At 37.3% G+C, this 19,543-nt stretch overlaps 1 protein-coding gene across 2 annotated transcripts in view; it reads right to left on the reverse strand.

Moving 5' to 3' along the window:
* The window catches only part of LOC149795512 (uncharacterized), a 50,395-nt gene that overhangs the window by 25,543 nt on the left and 5,309 nt on the right, over positions 1–19,543 (reverse strand). For both annotated transcript variants that reach the window (XM_089965309.1, XM_089965308.1), the window contains exons 2-3: positions 3,231–4,647; positions 921–1,102 (exon numbers count right to left, since the gene is read on the reverse strand). In XM_089965309.1, the coding sequence (XP_089821435.1) occupies positions 921–1,102; positions 3,231–4,641 (1,593 nt within the window). In that variant the 5' untranslated portion in view covers positions 4,642–4,647. The remainder of the gene's footprint in view (positions 1–920; positions 1,103–3,230; positions 4,648–19,543) is intronic.

The raw sequence follows: 19,543 nt of genomic DNA on the forward strand, positions 1-19,543 counted from the left end.
TACTGACATCTTTGCTGCCAGACCTGTCAATGGGGTAACGTTTGTCAATTTCCATTTATGGAGAAACGCTGAGGTGGATATGCTTATTAGTCACATTTTATTACATCTCAAATTTCCTTTGCAAGTTCTTTTTTCTCATTCTGATTTTCAGGAATCACTTCCTGTGTTTCTCTTGTCTATGCTTATTTTTGCATGTGGTTTGACTGGTTATCGTTCATTACTACTTTAAAAATGAAAGCAATCGTAAGATATTGTAACTAATCTAGCAAAACTAATTGTCTCTCTCAGACACATCTACATAATGCAATTTACAGGTAAAAGGGCTGAATTCATAACTTGGAGCATGCTGGGTGCCAAGACATGCAAAATCTATGCGAATTATTTTACACCACGCTGCAGATAAACTTTTCTTACTTCAGAGAGCTATCAATAAGCTTTTGCCCCATTTACACAAAAAACATCCTAAATTTAATCCTGGTGGTCATAGGAGTACCTGCTACTACACTTTGATCAATTATTTAAATTAATGTATCCATATATTTGCAAACCTTAATAAATGTTCATGCAGATACCAAGATGTGCACAGAGGACACTATGTTCCTGCCAATATTAACTGAGGAATTCTTTGTTCAAGCTGAGGCTACAACTTGCTAAATTCTGAAAAGGAAAAGTGAAGACAGAACTTGAATTAGGTTCTTTTTATACTAAACCCTTTATTAAATTTCATTTCAAGCCATAATGTCTTTGAAAAATTACTGAGGGGAAATAAAATAATGATCAAGTTTCAAAATTTGTTTTACAGTGACATATAAAAGTAATAAAATGAAAATAATGCATAATACGAGGGACTGACAGACAAATGGACAGCAGCTTACAGCACAAGTCCAATCCAAAAAATACTGTCTGGGCAAAAAACTCACATCTGTTCCAATACTCCAAAGAAATGTTCCTGTGCTGCTGAAGATCTTGACAACATGGTTCCCAGTATCACACACGATAATCTGCCCCCTTTTGTTGACTGTAATGCCAATAGGAAAATGCATACCACTGAAAATTCCTTTGCCATGATGCCCAAACTGTGTCACAAGCTTGGCTTTCAAATCTGCATTTAAAGTAAAAATATCTTTGTTACAAAATGTATGAAATATTGATAGATATATCAAAATCCACATCTTTTCAAAATGACTCAGTGAACAATACCAATGTATCATCTGTAATTTTTTTTAATGCACTAGTGTTCATGAAAGTTGTAATCATACTTTTACCATGAAATTTTAAAGCACTCAATTTCCTCACACAAACTCTGCCATATTCTGGACAGGGTGAAATGTCATTTCACTCAAATCCAGCACATTCCAGGTTTTGGGGCACATCAGCAGAATGCTTGCTATATGGTGCTAGGTAAATTAAGGCAACTCAAAATAGGTATACAAAGCAATGGTAATGACAGAAACAGATAACAAGTCTTGAAATACAGAAGCCAAATTTGCATATAAACATAACTCACAAAAGTACTAGATGTTTTATGCATTATCATCATGGGCCACATCTTAGGGCAAAACATTAGAACTGCAAAGTTGAAAAATATGGCAAATGTGGCCATATTTAGGACATCTAGACAGCTTTGACAGTGGACTGGATGCCAAATTTTGAGGAACAACTCGCACAGTTGGCAGTCTATATTGAACCAGTTGCACAGTTTTGAGTGTAATTGCTTTATTTCTACTATATTACTCTGATGCCTTTTTCCTTATCAAAGTAAATCCAAACAAAATCAAGTAATTGTATTTTCTAAACTCTGATGACCTCTATTTCAGTTGTTTGAAGAGCGATGGTAGTCAACGAATGCCAAATTCTGTCAAATAAAGTTGCATTTTATTTAATTAAACTAATGTATCTAATGACATTCATTTTATTTAATGAAATGAATATTATCTAATCACATTCATCCAAATATGATCAAATATTAATTTTATTAACAAAAACTTGTGCATTTTTTCAAGAAAATTCTGCATTCCCTGACTACCATCACTTTTCAACCATCTGAAATGGTAGCCCATATAGCAACACTGTACAGGGTCAAAATGGGTGACTTCTACATTCCTTGGAAATACAGTGCACACAACTCATGAAAATTTGCACTGAATCCTTATTTTGCATGTGATTATAGATGCAAAGATTAATAAATTTGTGACTTTCAATTCAGTAAAGTATCAATAACAAGATTTTTAAGCTGATACGCTGCTGTGGTGGCTAAACTGGATATCCGATTAGCACAATTTTTATTTAGAACCAACTAGACGTGATAGCAAGTCTTTCAGTAAAAACCCTTGCTGATATGATCATGAATTCAGATGGAGTAGGTATTTTCAACTGTGGTGGCCATATTAGATCTCTGGGGAGTACCATTTTCATTCAGGTCTAACAAAATATCATAAAAAGACTTATAATGAAAACCCACTGTTCATATGACTTTCTGTTGTGGAACGGTAACAATAACAAGATTTCAAGATGGCTGCCATGGTGGCCATACTGAGCATCCGATTAGCACCAGTTTTATTTAAGACCAAAGATCATACAATCTTCCTTAAAAACCCAATGTTGATATGACTTTCCATTCAGAAGGAGTAGCCGTATCATGATTTTAAAGATGGCTGTTGATCTGAACATAGTGGATGTCAGATTGACACAATTTTCATTTAGGACTAGCATGACATTATGAATTATTTCAGTGAAAACCCCATGTTAATATTGCCATTTATTCATTTTATACAGCCATAAGATTTTCGAGATGACTGCTGGAATGGCCAATTTGGATGTCTGAGCACTATCCTTTTCATTCACAACCAACTAGACCTCCAGATAAATCTCTATGTAAAGTTTCATGGCAAACATCATACAAATTGAGGAGAAGTTGCAATAACAAACCTGCACCAATGAAAGGATGGACAAAAGACTACATGTCATCCATAATTCTTCTGATCTATGACCACTAGAGTTAAAAATTAAAAAGTTCATTTTTCTCTCAAACAGAATTTGACAATCTCAAGGAACACAAAATTGCCAGAAACAAAAAGAAGTTGAGAACTTAATGACTGACCTCTGTATATAAAAAAAACACATTCCACATCATTTATTTGATGATTTCATGCATTTATGTAACTAGAATAATGTACTTCTGGCCATAGTCAATACTGTTTCCATAAGAGGCAAGATACAACATGAAATACCTTGTCCTCGGTGGTAAAGCCAGTGTTCCTGAAGAACACCAATTCTAAAGTTTTTCTGTTCCCGTTTAATCAACCCAGACGAGTCCTCCTTGTTCCCAAGTACCTGTGTAAGATACTTCTTCAAACTTGATGTCTGTGATTTCAGAAATTCTGGACGATCGCTTGTACAATGTTTCCCACTGAGTTCACTATTAACTGCATTCTCTAAATACTTATTTGTTTTATCACATTCCTTCATTCCAGACTTATCTTCTGTGTCAACAAGTTCTTTCTTAACAGTCACTTCTGTGGCTGTAGCATTTAAGGTTTCTTTGCCTTCTGTGCTACTTTTGTCACTCTGTACATCACCAATCCTTCCTCCAGAATTTTTCCAGTTTTCATTTCCCTGGAGCAGACAGCTGAATTCAGCCTCAGGAAGATTATGTGTGACTTTATTTAAATATGCTGTATCTTTCTCATATGTATATCCAATAGCCTCAAAAGAATTCCTCTGCAAAATAGAACTGTTTACATTGGCTTCACCAAAATTAGAACCCTGGACCTCAAAATGAAGACTCGATTCCTCCGACATGATAGCTGCACATCCTTCAGTTTTGATACAAGTGCTGGATGCTTGCTCTTTATTGTGCCACTCCGCACTTCTGACTGGAGAGCACCAAGTTCTGGAGTTTGAACCTAGTGTCTTGTGAAAAACATTACTGGATGTCTTGCTTTCTTCTCTTTCATATATTGCTTCCTTTTCCTGAATGATGTCAACGTGACATACATTTATCTGACCATCTTGCTTCTCATTACTGACGTCTTCCTTTTCTATCCAAGTCTGAAATTCCTTTTTTGCTTCTGAAACAGTTAAAGGCTTGAGTAGTTCTGGTACCATGGCCTCTTCATAGTCGGTATCAATAAGTTCTGCTTTTATTTTAACACTGTGAATGAAAGGATTTTCAATTTCATATTCTCTACACTTGGTGGACTTGAGCTTCTGAACAGTATCTTGAGGGGGAATACCTTCAGACCAAGTATAAATGGACTTCAAAGTTTCAGTGTCTTTCTCCTGTAAAAGTACTTCTTTGACTGGGCCAACTGAAGAATAAAAGCTTTCCCGCTCCAATGGACCCTCATCAAGAAGCAACTTCCCTGTGTCACTGTATTCAGCATCCTTTGTGAACAATCTTGATATCACAGGTAGGCGGGGAGGCTTGCGCAGTGGGGGCCTTCGTGGAATGTCTGACAAATAATTGTCTGACAAATAATTGTCCACATCATTTGGGTTTAGCAAGGCCCTTTTCTTCTTTTGATCAAGGAGTGAGCCATCGTCCATTTGGACTCCATGATAAACTGTTCCCTTTTGTCCCGTGCTGGGCTCCTCTAGAAATCCTGGCTCCCTTTTGATATGCACTTCACCATCTGCCATGGCCAACTTGAAACAGAAATGAAGATTATTAAATTTAAAGGCATACTGATATTCTTCCTCTCCTCATATCTGGTAGTTCGAAAGACTTTCATGCCAGAGTGCTTTCTATCTAATTTGAAAGTTTTTTTTTGCAACAGCAGACATGATGGCAGATCAGCATCATTTGTACAAAATTTAAAACATTTAAACCAGTCTGACAAATTACTTATGTTAGTAACATGGCCATATGTGATGGCCGAGTAATTTGTACAAACCTGAAAGTCCTTCAAGCAACAATGTTGTTCTGTCAAATTTGGTCAAATGTACAGTTGTCAAAATTTATGAATGGTCCAACAAGTGCACTGATGTACATTCTCTGTGTCTATCAAGTGATTTCTGCAAGATTTTCAGAGGGAGTATTTGTTTTAAAAGAACGATTTTAAATTGTTAATGTGTGGGGTGGGGTCAGTTTTTCATGAAAACAGCATACATGAATAGACCCCTTATAATGTTTCAAGAAATGTATGTGTAATAAATAACTTTTCTTGAATACAAATAAAACTTAACTTTATTTTAATTAACAGCACAGTACCAGTGATTATGAATTACAACAAAAATTATATTATTTCATGTGCATTAGAACTTCAGGTAACACTGCAAACAAAACCCCAAACTGCACTGGCTGCATGCGGTTCATGGAATTATTTTATGCAGCCCATGACACCTGGAATTTTTAAAATAATAATGAAAATTGTTTCTTCACAAACAGATAAAAACTTGATTATTACATTGTTTATTTCTTGTTTCCAATATTTCAACCAGCTACTTTTTATATGAGCCACTCTCAATACACGAAAACGTTTCAGATGCGGCCCTTGGGCCAATGTACCAGTCCTCATATGGTCCCGTGATCTTATCACAAACTCATTATCATATCGCCCACATGTGACGATATGAGTTTGAGACAAGTGAAATAATGCCTAGTTTAGTATAGTGCTCACCAGCATCACTACAAGAACTCTGTCAAATCTGGTAAAGTATTGCCAGTCAAAAAGCATATACTCTCTGCAAGCAGCAGAGAGACTGAGCCCACCAACTATTTCGTCAAACAGAACCTTCTATCGAAAACACTCTTGATAGAAGATTTGTCTTCACAAAATAAACCCTTCTGGTCAGAAAACACTGATAATAGGCTTTCTTCGCTGACCAGAAGGGTTATCTCATGAAAAATATCTACCTATATAACTACTTCTCGATACAAGAGTCTACTAGACGAAACATTCGGTGTTGTTTCAGTCTCTCTGCTGCTAAAAATGCAAGCATTTTTAATACAAAATATTTCTAATCCTAAAGGATTTCTGTGAATTAAGAAATTATAAAATCAATAATAATGGCAAATATCGGAGAAGCATATAGTGTTAGAGCGATTAGAAGCAATTAAAAAATTTCTTCCTGTCCGCAATCGTTTTAGAGAAAAACTTCAACAACGACAGCAAGCACAAGTTGAATTTGCTACGGGTACAGAACAGTTATTTAAACCCATTACAACAGCTACTGAAAAGGCTGTGGCGGTCACTGAAAGAGCTTTATTGGGAGATATTACGGAAGAGGAAAGAAAACAAGGTATTCTTCCAACGCTAAAACAAACCGCTGAGCAAACTGAAAAAACTGCATAGAGAACTAAACAAACAAAAAAGATTTTACAAAAACTTCCAACTGACATAGCTGCAGCTCATCCTCCTGTTGGTGAAGAAATACTTAAAGGGGTCAGTGAAATTCGTACTGAAGTAGCTGGAGTAAAAGAAAAACTTACACCTAAACCAATAAAAGAAAATGTTGCAATGATTAAAAAATTTAAAGAAGGGTTTGTCGAAGATATTAGAAATACTAAAAGTGAGGAACTACCTGAAAAAACATTAATTAGTATATTTAATAAATCCAGTATCTTAAAGCCTGGCTTTGAAAAAATAAATGATGATAGTCTCATCAAATGGATATATCGTATATATAAAAATAAAAAGCAAGCCAGAGATGATGATTTAGAATTCAGAGGGTTTTTTAAAGAAGTAGGGAGACTTTATAATGAGAAAGTGAAACAAGCAGAACAACAACTATCCACTCAGTCACCTCCGCCATCAGTAGAAAGACAGCTACCGCCTTCACTTCAACGTATTCCATCCCTGCAGCCTTTACATCAGCTTGATATACCTCTACCGTCTTCATATCAACTTACTACACCTCGGTCACCTTTAAAAAAACGACGGCGGGAGTTAGCTAAGGAATTTGAAGAAGGGGGACCTCCAGGTGCTACTGGTAGTGGTCTTGGTGGTCACATTACTTGTCCTGATAGTGTTCTCAATGATGTATCACGATTATAAGTTCTCATCGGAGGCAGACGAGCTGGTAATAACTCACCAGAAATAATTAATGAAGCAGCTGATATCTGTCAGCGATTATTTCAGGGTGGTATCATGGATGTTCACGCGTATCGAGAACTTATCGATGAAATCATTGACTGAAATCATCGAGTTAGATAAAAAAAAAAATAATAATGATCATACATAACGCTCACCGTGGACCCGTCGTGGTCAGGGTAATAAATTCACGACTACCTGTTTATAGAGCAATTTACAGAGATGGACTAGGTGATGTTATTCAAGGTTTATTCAGAAGACTAGCACCCAAGGCAGCGCCGATTGCAAAACAACTATCAATGAAAGCTATTGATGTTATTAAAGATAAAGCTCCTGGTGCTATCGGTAATATTGCCAGCAAGGCATTTACTGCAATCAAGGAAAGATTAGCGCGATTACGCAGACCAGTCAAATTACCAGCCACCACAGAAATTCCTGCGGATGTCAGTAAAGTAATAAATCAAGCTGCAAATAAAAAACTAGCAGAGATACTGGATCAACCAATAAATACAAGTATGATATCAGGAAGTGGTTTTCGTTTTAGATGACTATGATTTACTATAAAATGTTTAAACGCGTGTCTGATCCAGCTTTCGATATGGATGCACCAGTACTCAAGGATGAGTCTGTGCGTGATTATCAGTACTATTCTTATGAAGCACGAGAACCAAATCAGCGGGGCAGAATTGAATTACAAGTGCAGGATACAAGTAGATATTTCTTGCCCACGGAAGCATTTATTGAAGTTACAGGTGAAATCATAACAAATGTTATCGCTAATACACCATATGCAGCTGATGTCCAAGTTGGCTTTGTAAATAATGGCATCATGGCACTATTTTCCAGCGCCAGATATCTCACAGACGGCAAAGAAATTGAGACAATTCAAGATAATGTTGATGTTGCTATGACAATTATTGGGCTGGCAAGATATTCAGATGATTACACTAGATCAGCTGGCCCAACAATGATGTTCGCCAAAGACAATTCTAACTTTCCTGATGGAAGACCTAGCATCGTAAGGCGACCACAAAACAATACCAAAAATGCTAATGCCGATGTGGAAAATTTACCCTTTCCCAACACTGAATACAACTTAGGGTTTGGAACATGAAAATTAATGTTGAAAGGTGATAATAGAGAATTTTCATGTGCGATTCCACTGTCTCACATCTTTGGATTTTGTAGAAATGTCAGATAGGCCATTTTTGGAGCCAAACACACAGTTGTACTTGTGAGAAAAGGTGATGACAATGATGCTATCTGGCGAGCAGCTGGCGTTGCTGACGGTAAAGTAAATATAAAAAGACTTGCTCTGTGGATGCCGGTGATGACTCCGTCACTCGCTGAAGAACAGCAGTTAATTTCTTTCATGGATCAAGGTGGTAAATCAATACTGTCGTGGCTAACAACAACCACTGATGTTAATCAAAATTATGTTGATGGGCTATTCACGTGGCATATATCATCACAGCAAGGTGTTGCGGCACCAAGACATGTCTTTGTTGCGTTTCAACTTAATTTACGATTAAACAATCAAGAACGTTCTCATATGATATTTGATCAACTTGGTATCACTGCAGTATCCTTGCGAATAAACGGACATCAAGAACCATCCGAGGATATAATATTGAATTTTGGCACTAATAATGTAGCACGTGTATATCACCGTTTGATGACATTTATGGGACGTGATCAAAATATTGATATTGGTTTGCAAATATCACAGTTGGATTTTACGAGTATGTATCCGATTTATTACTTTTCGCTGGAGCATCTTGATTTAGCTAAACAATCTGTTGTTGATTTACACCTCAGAGCTAACGTAAACTCAGGTAACCCTTACAGAGCAATCGTGGTCATACTCTCTGACAAAACAATGCTACTTGAAGGTGCTGGTGGACGAATGAGAGTCCTTGATGCCCCAGTGGAAAATATGTAACATTGCTAAAAGCAATGTGTAACAATTAGATCAATCTCGTATTAAATAAAATGTCATACAGTCATGTTAATGTCACTCTGACTCCTGGTCAGGTGAAGAAATTACAATCGAAGAACGCGAGCACATGTGGGACAAATATAACACTAAAATACGATCAGCTAATGGGCGGTCCAAACAAACTGTCATCAACTAAAACCCAACTAAAACATTTCAATAAAGCAAAGCAAGCAACGACTGGAACTCAACTTGATTTCTCTCCTGCAGCTGTCAAAGATATGGTTAAAACCGGTGGTATATTTCCTCTTCTCGCCGCGATACCAGCACTGATAGCTGCTGCTGCTCCCGCAGTAGCAAAAGCAGCCACGTTAGGGGCTGTTGGAACAGCTGCTGGAATGGCACTGAAGAAAGCCACTGGAAAAGGATACAAAAAAAAAGGGGAGATCCGCTCGCGGATCAGTGCAAGACTTCCAGGAACTCCGCCATCATGGTACCCAAAACGGTTTTGAAAAATGCTAGCATTTTTACACTGATGCTGAAGCTTCCAGCTTCTAATTTTGATTTGCTTGATGCTGTTAAACAATTAAATATAAAGAACTTCATAGGAGTCTTTATGCGAGATCAATTACCAGCACGACCAAATAATCCAGAAAACGGAATTATTAATCTTGATAACAGTGATGGTCCAGGAACTCACTGGGTTGCTTACGCGATTGATCCACGTGGAATTATCTATTTTGATTTGTATGGGTTAGCACCGCCAGTTGAATTTCTTCGATATACAAAAAACATAACCCTGTCAAAGACAGGGACAAAGTCAGGTAAGGTTTGGTATTCAACGTTACCAACACAAACACTGACCGATCCTCCGATATGTGGCCGTGAAGTATTAAATGTTCTTGATGCAATCTCGAAATCAAAGATTTCTCCTCACAAAGTCGTGCATGAATACACGTTGAAATCAGATGTGATTTCCAAATTTAAACAATCCCATAACTAATAATGGTTGATATTTACGGAAGATCAAGCAGAACAAAGGAAGAAAAAAAAGATATCGATTTATCGAAGTATGCGACCAAAGATGAAATTGATAATCTTTTAAATCTGACCGGAATAGATCCAGATGAGGTTGTAATTTTTCAAGATCGACATGGCAAGCTAAAAACCAGTAACATTAAGTGGAATGACATAATTTGCAGGGTTATTGGAGCTACCACGGACAACATCGCTGTATTCACGGACAGCGCCACAATCAGAGATTCGTCGATATCAATTGCGATGCTGCGAGATGATGCACGAAAAGCCGCAGGGGAACATGTAGCGAAGACCGGTGATACAATGACAGGTGAACTCAATCTCGGCAACAACAAAATATCCGCGTTAGCGATTCCAACATCCCCGGAAGATGCCGCAAACAAACAATATGTCAATATGTTGACACCATTGACGGTAAACTAACCACGTTGCGGGCTGAGTGTGATGTTCACGTGGGCGCGTTTACAAGATTTCGCAGAAATTATCAAAAAACTGATGAGGTCATAGATAAATTCTTCGGCACTCCGCTCATCGCTGACATGACACTTTCTGAAATCATACCAAATCTTACTAATAACGCCAACGATATCAACAAGATTAATACCCGGTTAGGTGTAGTTAGAACAGATAGAAGTATTTCAGATCAAATCGCGTTGATACAAAATAGCATTGACACGATCAAACAAACACAGCAAGATATCGTATCGGGAATTCCTGAGATCGTTAACAAAACCAGTCTGATTAAAGTCCCCACTGGAGTTACTTCTGGGCATATCACCAACATCGTATACACGGTATCATCAGGATTCGCAACATGGTCCCGACAAAATAATACTATCAAATATACAGCAACAGCCACTGGCGTGTATAGACTGTCTGTGTTTAGTGCCGCTAAATTTGAAATCTTCACAACATACCCCTGGAGACATTCCACCGATAAATATTCCGGGGTTGTGACTATCATATTAAACAAGGAAACCGAAGAAACATTTATACTGGAAGCCGCAGACAAGAAATTAACCGCAACATCTTACTGGTGGTGTTTGGAATTTGTAGCTGAAACGCCTCAATTGGTTACCACGTAAAAAAATAAAATGGCATCAACGACAACTCTAATGACAGAGTCATTAAGTGCGCAGCAATATAGATATGATCAAGTACGCGAATGGCAGTCAGAGTTAAAAAACACTATTGACAAATGCACAACAAAGATAAAAAAAATACAAACGGCGTGTAATTGTATTAGACACAATAGTGTATTCGGTATCCGCAGTAGTTGCATCTACTGGGGTGCTATTATCAGCGCTGACACCAGTGACAACTGCAATTACAACTGCAGTTGTGATTGCAATTACAGTTTCAACATCAATGACAATTGCAGGAGTTGCTAATATTATTGCGAAAAAAATATCCTTGTGTGCGCTAACAAAATTACACGAATATGAAAAGTTAAACAGCGCGGCCACAAGCACCTACTCGAAATTGTCCTCGTTGATATCATCCAGCCTTGACGATACAGTTACATCCGATTCCGAATTCACGTTGATGTCCAGCGCATACAACGATTACGAAAACACAAAGAACTTTGATTTGAAAACGATGAAGATAAATAATGACGGAGATACTTCAAGAGATAGCCGCAAATTCAGCTCCAGTAAAAACATCAATGATAACAATATCTTCGACGCAACCAGAGTTTAATATTAATTTTCCAACTGCAATTCTAGTAAAAGAAATCGCACTGGCACAATTACGAGTATATCACAGTTGGCCCAACATCAGGTCGACATCATTTCACGAACAGTTGCCAGATAATTCATTTGTATTTTCGTATAAGAATAAACCCGACGGTACTCCAGATTGGAATGTCATTCATTTACCAACAGGGTCTTATCAGATAGAAGAAACCAACAAAGAAATACAGCATCAAATGAAGCGTATCACCGGAAAAGAAGCAAAAATATCAATAAGTACTCACCAGCCAACGGTGTCAATGATCATCGAAGTCGCTTCACCGGGTTACGCCGTAGACATTTATAACAGTTCAATCAGAACAGTATTAGGATGGCTTGAAAATCCACCACCGACACCACCGATACCACCAGAACCAAAAAAGTCTGATTATATCACTGACGCGCAGTCATATCACGAAATTACCCCGGCATACAAAGACCGTCTGGATATTATGAAAAATTCAAAGTTGAATAGTGGTTTGAGCTCCCTCAGTGCGGATGAATTTTATTGGTTTTTTGGTTATAAAGGAAAAGTCCCAGACCCTGCTTCTTGGGGTGCTGGTGTTGGTTATGAGAAACCCCAAGAAGATGTTTTCATTCTTCACCTAAAAGATGTCAATAAATATTTTAAAGAAATTAATCAATTACATAAAACACAACTAAAACAACTACGGTGACTCTTCCAAGAACATCTTTTCGATATAACAAGTTCACGCAGCGAAATCATTTCACGAATCGAAATGTTAAATCAGCTTGCTGCAGACATGGAATATATTAACCAGCGAGTAATTAAAGTAATAATTGATCACACTGATACCGTCACTGATTGTATTAAGAAAAAATTTCTAGCTGCATATTCACTGACGGAAGCCACGTTGCCGGATTATAAATTTCCAGGATACGTTTCCCCGGTCATCTTGAAAAAATTTGTTACTGATATCGTCGATGAATACCTCGATGACATACTTGACCAGTACAAAAAAATACTACCACCGCCAACTATCCTCAGACATGATAATTCCACAGCCAGTGATGGCAGACATATTTCTCCGGGAATCGTAAATATCACTGAAGTGGTCGCAGTCAATCTTGTGTGTGACGCAATTGATGGCAGTTACAACATAGACACAACAATGTCAAATCAAGCCCAGCAAGGGTTTATATTATATTCATTTACTCCTAAAGAACCACCTGGGTTTTTGATTGTACAAGAGCCAATTAATCCAGTATTTCTGCAGTGTTTAAGTCCAACGCTGACAAGGATGAATTTTAAAGTCACTGACCAACAGGGTAGACTTTTGTTCCCGAGAAATGAAACTATCAGTATTAATTTGCTGGTGAAATCGTGAAACGATTTTCAAGTCCTAAGGACTTTCAAATCGTGAAACGATTTTCAATTAATAATATCATATTATAATAATGTCCAAAAAATCTTTGATTTTCAATGAAAATGCAAAGCATTTTCCAAAGACTTCCCAGAAATGCAAAGCATTTCCGAAAAAATATGATGAAGATGAAAAAGTCTCTGACATTTGCACCGACAGTGATCTCTCTGACAGCGATTTTATTGTTAGTGACAGTGATCTCTCTGACAGTGATTTTATTGTTAGTGACAGTGATCTCTCTGACAGTGATTTTATTGTTAGTGACAGTGATCTCTCTGACAGTGATTTTATTGTTAGTGACAGTGATCTCTCTGACAGTGACGACAGTGATGTCGGCAACAATAACAGTGCCATCACGATTAAAATAAATTATATTAAATGATAAAAAAAAGTATAGCATGTATCAGCACGTGAAATGTTCCATCCACGACAAACAAGTACTTGAAGAATATATCAAGAAAGTATTCAGCGGAACGTCGTTGATAGGTGAAGTTAAAATAGTTATTGATAAATACGTAATGATGATTTTTTACTGACAGAATCACAGTTGAAACAACTACAAGAGAATCATATCACAATGATCATGTGTTTTCCAGACCAAATCATGAATTATGCTCACTCGTGTATTTCACGGGATCATCTTGATAAGATATTGCAGTAAAAATACTTTATATACTAGTAAATCGGACGGTAAAAAAAAGTAATTTTTTTTTACTTTCGATTTCACTTCCAAGTATTTGACTTCGTCAAGGATGACAGCGTCAATGACGAAATCAAGGTGAGGTATTTACTTCCTCGTCACTGACTTCTAAAAATCCTAAAGGATTTTTAATGCAAGCATTTTCAAGGGACATACAATGTTTCAGTTTTCTAATGCGATTATTTATTATCTTTTTAGTTTCATACTCGGCTGCCAGTGCCAGCCTGATCTTTTCAATTGCACGAGACAATGGAACAAATTCATTTATTTGTGCTTCTTCTACGCAAGCCAGCGATTTATACAAATTATTTTGAATCATCTTTATGAATCGATATTGAGCAGGAAGAATATAATGCCCTGCGCATTTAGATTCATATAACGATTCAAAATCAGACAGAACTGTTTCAGGATTTAGTGATATATTAAATCATGGTTTTTCTAATTTTTTAATAGCATCAATCACATTATTGATATTTTCGTGATTCATATTTATATATATTTTTATATATTTAAAATAAAAAAACATCACATCTCCTTGAGCTTCTAGCTTATCATATGATAGGCTACCAAACTCAGGAGCGGAACACGATCCCCAATGAGCTCCTAACCTGTCAAATAACAGTCTAGAAAGCCCAGAGGGTGTGTTTGCGAACGACGAGACATTCCCCATTTGTGAACCCCTAGCTTACCATTTGATATGCTAGCAGGATCATATAGGGACAACACATAACATATAACTTAACCTAGGGACTTAATTCTAACTTATCCTAGGGATGGTACAAACATATAACTTAATTCTAACTTAAGACGGCACAAACACACAGTATTTACAATATTTACAGTAGAAGCATATTTACAGCAGTTGTATTTACAATATTTACAGTAGAAGCATATTTACAGCAGTTGTATTTACAATTATATAACTTATCCTAGGACGGTACAAACATACAACTTAATTCTAACTTATCCTAGGACGGTACAAACATATAACTTAATTCTAACTTATCCTAGGACGGTACAAACATATAGAGAACACAGACAGATGCGGGGTTATATTCTACGTCCAACAAAGTTGCACCCCCTCCCCCAAAATCAATCCCGTTGGGTGGTAAAAGACCACCCCTGACGGGGCGATAACGGAGAAAGTTGTGCAACTTCGTTGGGTTTCGAAACCCCGTATATTATTCAGACAATATTGTATATAAACCGACTGATACCTGGAAGTTCAGAAATAGCTCAGCGTGATTTGTTTAAAACGTTTTTTCTTAAATATGATTGTGTGAAAAATACGGATGAACCATAAACCCGAACAAATGTAATAAAATTGTGATATTGTCTGTAAAAAAAAAAGATAAATACGTGTTTGTCCCTGACAAAGTCAGCGATAAAATCATTCTTGACTTTGTCACCTTGACTTTGTCAAGGGGAAATAAAGGGAAGTTATTTACTTCCTTGTGCAAAAATCAGTCTGCTCGTACCTGTAACGATTTACCACTGAAGAAATTTACCTATTGCACAAAGGGAGGGAACTAATTGCATGAGATATGCCTAGAAATGCCGGCATTTCTACGGAGTTATCTCCGTTTGAAAATCCTAGGATTTTAGCGATAATGAAAAGTAATCTTCTGCTTATATGTTTTAGACAGAGTAGATTTGGTTATATTTTCTGCGACTTTTTGTACTGAGGGTGTACAAATACCGAAATGCTTGCCAGCTGCATATATCGATTGAAATATTATTTCTTCATTTGTATCTAAGTTTATAGATACAACTGCCCTAGACTCTCTCCCCCCCCCCAGCATTCCCAGCCCTACAATTTTGGCGTTGCGTCACAGCTCTCAGATTGGATAAATTATTAAGTCTTTGTCCATCAATGTGATCAATTACAAGGCCGTCTTTGATTATCCCAAAGAAACACTCGAACGCGAACCTATGATTAAGATACCTCTTTTTCCCAGCAGTAAACATTAAATAACCAGCATTATTAACGACACCAACTGGTTTTTTCAGCCTACAGTGTCTCACTATTCCCTCGCAAGATGCTTCATAATTCTTAATGGTTGGATGTGGGACAAATTCTTGATTCATTTATATTATAATGTATTTGTCTAATTTATAATTTGTCTCAGAACTTAGTTATATAATCACTCTCAGATTTCAGCGCATCTCCATTATTTTTTTTTTATTGTAGTATCGCTCGAGTTCACGGTATTGCTTTCCTCCGCATCCCGCACATAACTGTGTTTTACCCCTGACCCCAATGCACATCGAAGACACGGTATAGGTCCTGTACTTCCTCGTTTGATGCTTTGTATGTGTTCACCGCAGAATTCCTTCCTGCAGGGCTTATTACAGGCTGTTACAGATCCAACTTTTAACCACTTGCAGTTATTCATTTGTATATATAATATTTCTTATTTAAATATTTGTCTTAAATATAATATGAAGGAGTTATTTGGTGCCGGGAGATTCGATCTTGACAGACTAAACAGAGACTCACGACGACGGAATCTAACTGATCTATTTAATATTATCAGGGATGCCAAAAAAGAATTCCGCGATGACGGTGCTTCTCATGTATGGTCATCATTTAAAATTATCCGCGATATTGACGAAATCATCAATGACAGCATCGATGTTGATGAAGTCATCGATGCTACAATGACTGATGCCCGAGCAAAAACAATTACTGATTATCTCTTTGATGAATATCAAAGTGATGAACATCAACGCAGTAAGAAATATCTTTTCACAATAAAATTTATTGTGCAAACAGATTCCGATATGTGGATTATCCGTGACAAACTCGACCCTGTTCTTGCTAACGGAAAGACCATTCTGTTAAGTAAAGATTCCAAACCAGGAATGCTGACCGGGATTGATAAACCATATTACACTCGAGCGTATCCTGTGACCGCAGTCGTTTATGGAATCTATCTGGTAAAAAAAACAAAAATTGATAAACTCGCCCCGATGAGAACGTCTTCGTCATTGACGACTTCGTTAAATTGTGTAGCCGAGCGAGTAATGGAACATTTTAAAAACGCAAAACGAGGAAACGGTTTAACCGATCTGCGACGTGAAAAAATAACAGCATGGGCTGAGCAAGTCAAGGATACTGGGGCATCAATAAATGATGTTGCTGTGCTATCAAGTAAATTAAAATTTTCAATAACAGTAAAAACACTAACCGGGGAAATATTATATAATTCGAAGCATTATAAAAAGTCAGGATCACCGACTGAAATTATTGATCATAACTCTCATGCCTGGAATGATGCGGTTACAATATTTCCACGAGATTGTGTTGTAAAATTTTACTCGGAAAACATATTTGATGTTATTTACACACTGAGTAAAACCGACCCTGTGTCAGTGTGGTTATTTAAGAGTTCCTTAGATGGCGAATATGATCAATTTGTAAAACCCAACGGTGAATTATACCGGACGGAGTCGTTGCAACAGCAAATGAAAAAACTCGCAGAGAAATATGTGAAAGAAAACATTGAGCAGTTATTGGTTAATTGTTTTACAGTTCCAAGTGTTGCCGCTCAAGCCGCAAGAGAAAGAAATTCGTGGAGACCAACCCGAAGTCAGTTTCTTTCAGATATACAATTAAGGTGTGTCGAGTATGGGCATGGCGGGTTGTGGAATACCCGGTATGATTACCGGGATATGATTTCCGTGGATATGATTGCTTGCTACCCAGGAACTCGATGACACGAGTTGCTATAAACGGTCCTTTACCCGACTTTGATTTGACGGGATTTGCTCGTGTGACTTCGTTTGAATTCGCCGTGGGACTTCATCCGTGCTGTTATGTTTGGTTTGGCAGACACTTCAGTGAAAAGCGCTGGGTACCAATAGTGTTATTGCGATATATGCTTGACAGCCGAATACTGGTATCGTTGACTGTCAGTGAAGCAATCATATCATATCAACCGCAGACCTCAGTTTGGTTGCCAACACCGGAGCGTGTCAATGTAGATGAAGTTATTAGCGAGTATGCACGAGAGAGTCCAAATACACCGATGGATGTCATTATAAAAGAAGCTCCTAAAGTTCTCAAGATCAAACATAGCAATAGTGAAAAAACAGCAAAAGATCTTGGACAAAGAATAATCGGTAAATTTACTCAAGGTGCTGCATATGATCAAAAACCACATCACTCGCGACTGATTATCGATGATGCTGAATTGGATTTTATAATTGCTGACGCTGTTGCGAGAAATATATTTTGTAATCGGGAGGATGTGTTCTTGTCCGACGGGAAAAAGTTGGGCACAATTGTAAGTTATATCGACGGAGAATCGTCTCAATACACACATCTAAGATCTTCAATGCTGGGTTATGTTTCTATAAATTTGCTATCAATGATAAATCGATTTCCTGACACCACAGTTAGAATTGCAACGGATTCATTTTATATCAATAAAAAATATTCAGAATTACTGGCTTTTACAATGAAATCCGCAGGATTTTCGGATGAATGGAGTTCATGGAGAATAAAAGCGGAGATGTTACACGAATATTGTGAATCCGCTGATGTTACAATTAAGGATGATTATTGTAAATTATCAGAAATGTCAGAAATGTCGAATGCACCATCTGTGTATGATCCAATCACTAGACACAAAACCTTTTATTTAAACGGGCCGGGTGGGTCTGGAAAGACAACTCGAGCGATTGAATTATTTGGAAAATCGGATGTGATTGTGCTAACACCTACACACAGGCTCGCCAGGGAGATGAAACAGCGAGGAGTCAATTCTTGTACTTATCACAGCTTTTTCAAATACAGCGGCGGTGTGTGGACGTCAGATCGAATGGGAACAAAATATATTCCCAAGAAAATAATTTGGGATGAGATATGTACAGTGCCCTTGGAAACATTAAAAACATTTCTTGATTGGCTGCTAACGAAAACTACTGCAGTGATTATGTGCGGCGATCACGGTCAACCACCTCCGTTTGTCGGCGCATCTCCTCATGATTGGTTAAAAGATTTTGTTGATTATTACGAAGAAGTGTCTGATGATCATAGAGCACGTGATACAATGTTGACAGAATTTAAAACATTAATCAGATTACAACCGAATAAAATTCAATGTGAAATTATGCGCGAGATGATTCCTGAAACTTCAATGAGCGACTTTTGGAGCTCGTGGAAACCAGACGATTTGATAGTGGCAAGTAGAAAGATAGTCAGAGACACACTTCAACAGCAGTTATTTCAATTACAACAAGAAAAGTTTACAATGCTGCCAGTGCCGTTATGTTACAGACCAGCTGATACGCGGTTACAAAATACAGATGTTGATATTCCTGGGAAAACAGAGAAACAGAATTTAGTATTGAATGATATTGTGTTAGTTGATATTAATGCTGTCAAAGATGCACTAAAAATGAATAAATCCCCGTGGACGCTAGGATACGCAATGACAATTCATTCATCTCAAGGACTAACTATCAGTGATACAACTGTCTGGATCGTTGATGATCGAATCGAATGGTCAAACTTAGTCTACCTAGCAGTGTCCAGAGTCAGAAGAATATCTCAACTGCGAAGAATTGTCTTGGAAGATTCAATAGCTGATAAAATTAATAATGAAAACAACAGCGACATAATAAGAAAAAAACTCACTGGTTACAGAGTGACAAAAAAAATAATCGCGACTTTGATCTTGATGTTGAATTTATTACTGAGTTAAAACAAC

Source organism: Sinohyriopsis cumingii, chromosome 7 (genome assembly GCF_028554795.1).
Source record: "Sinohyriopsis cumingii isolate HCF-2022 chromosome 7, ASM2855479v2, whole genome shotgun sequence".
NCBI lineage: Eukaryota > Metazoa > Mollusca > Bivalvia > Unionida > Unionidae > Sinohyriopsis > Sinohyriopsis cumingii.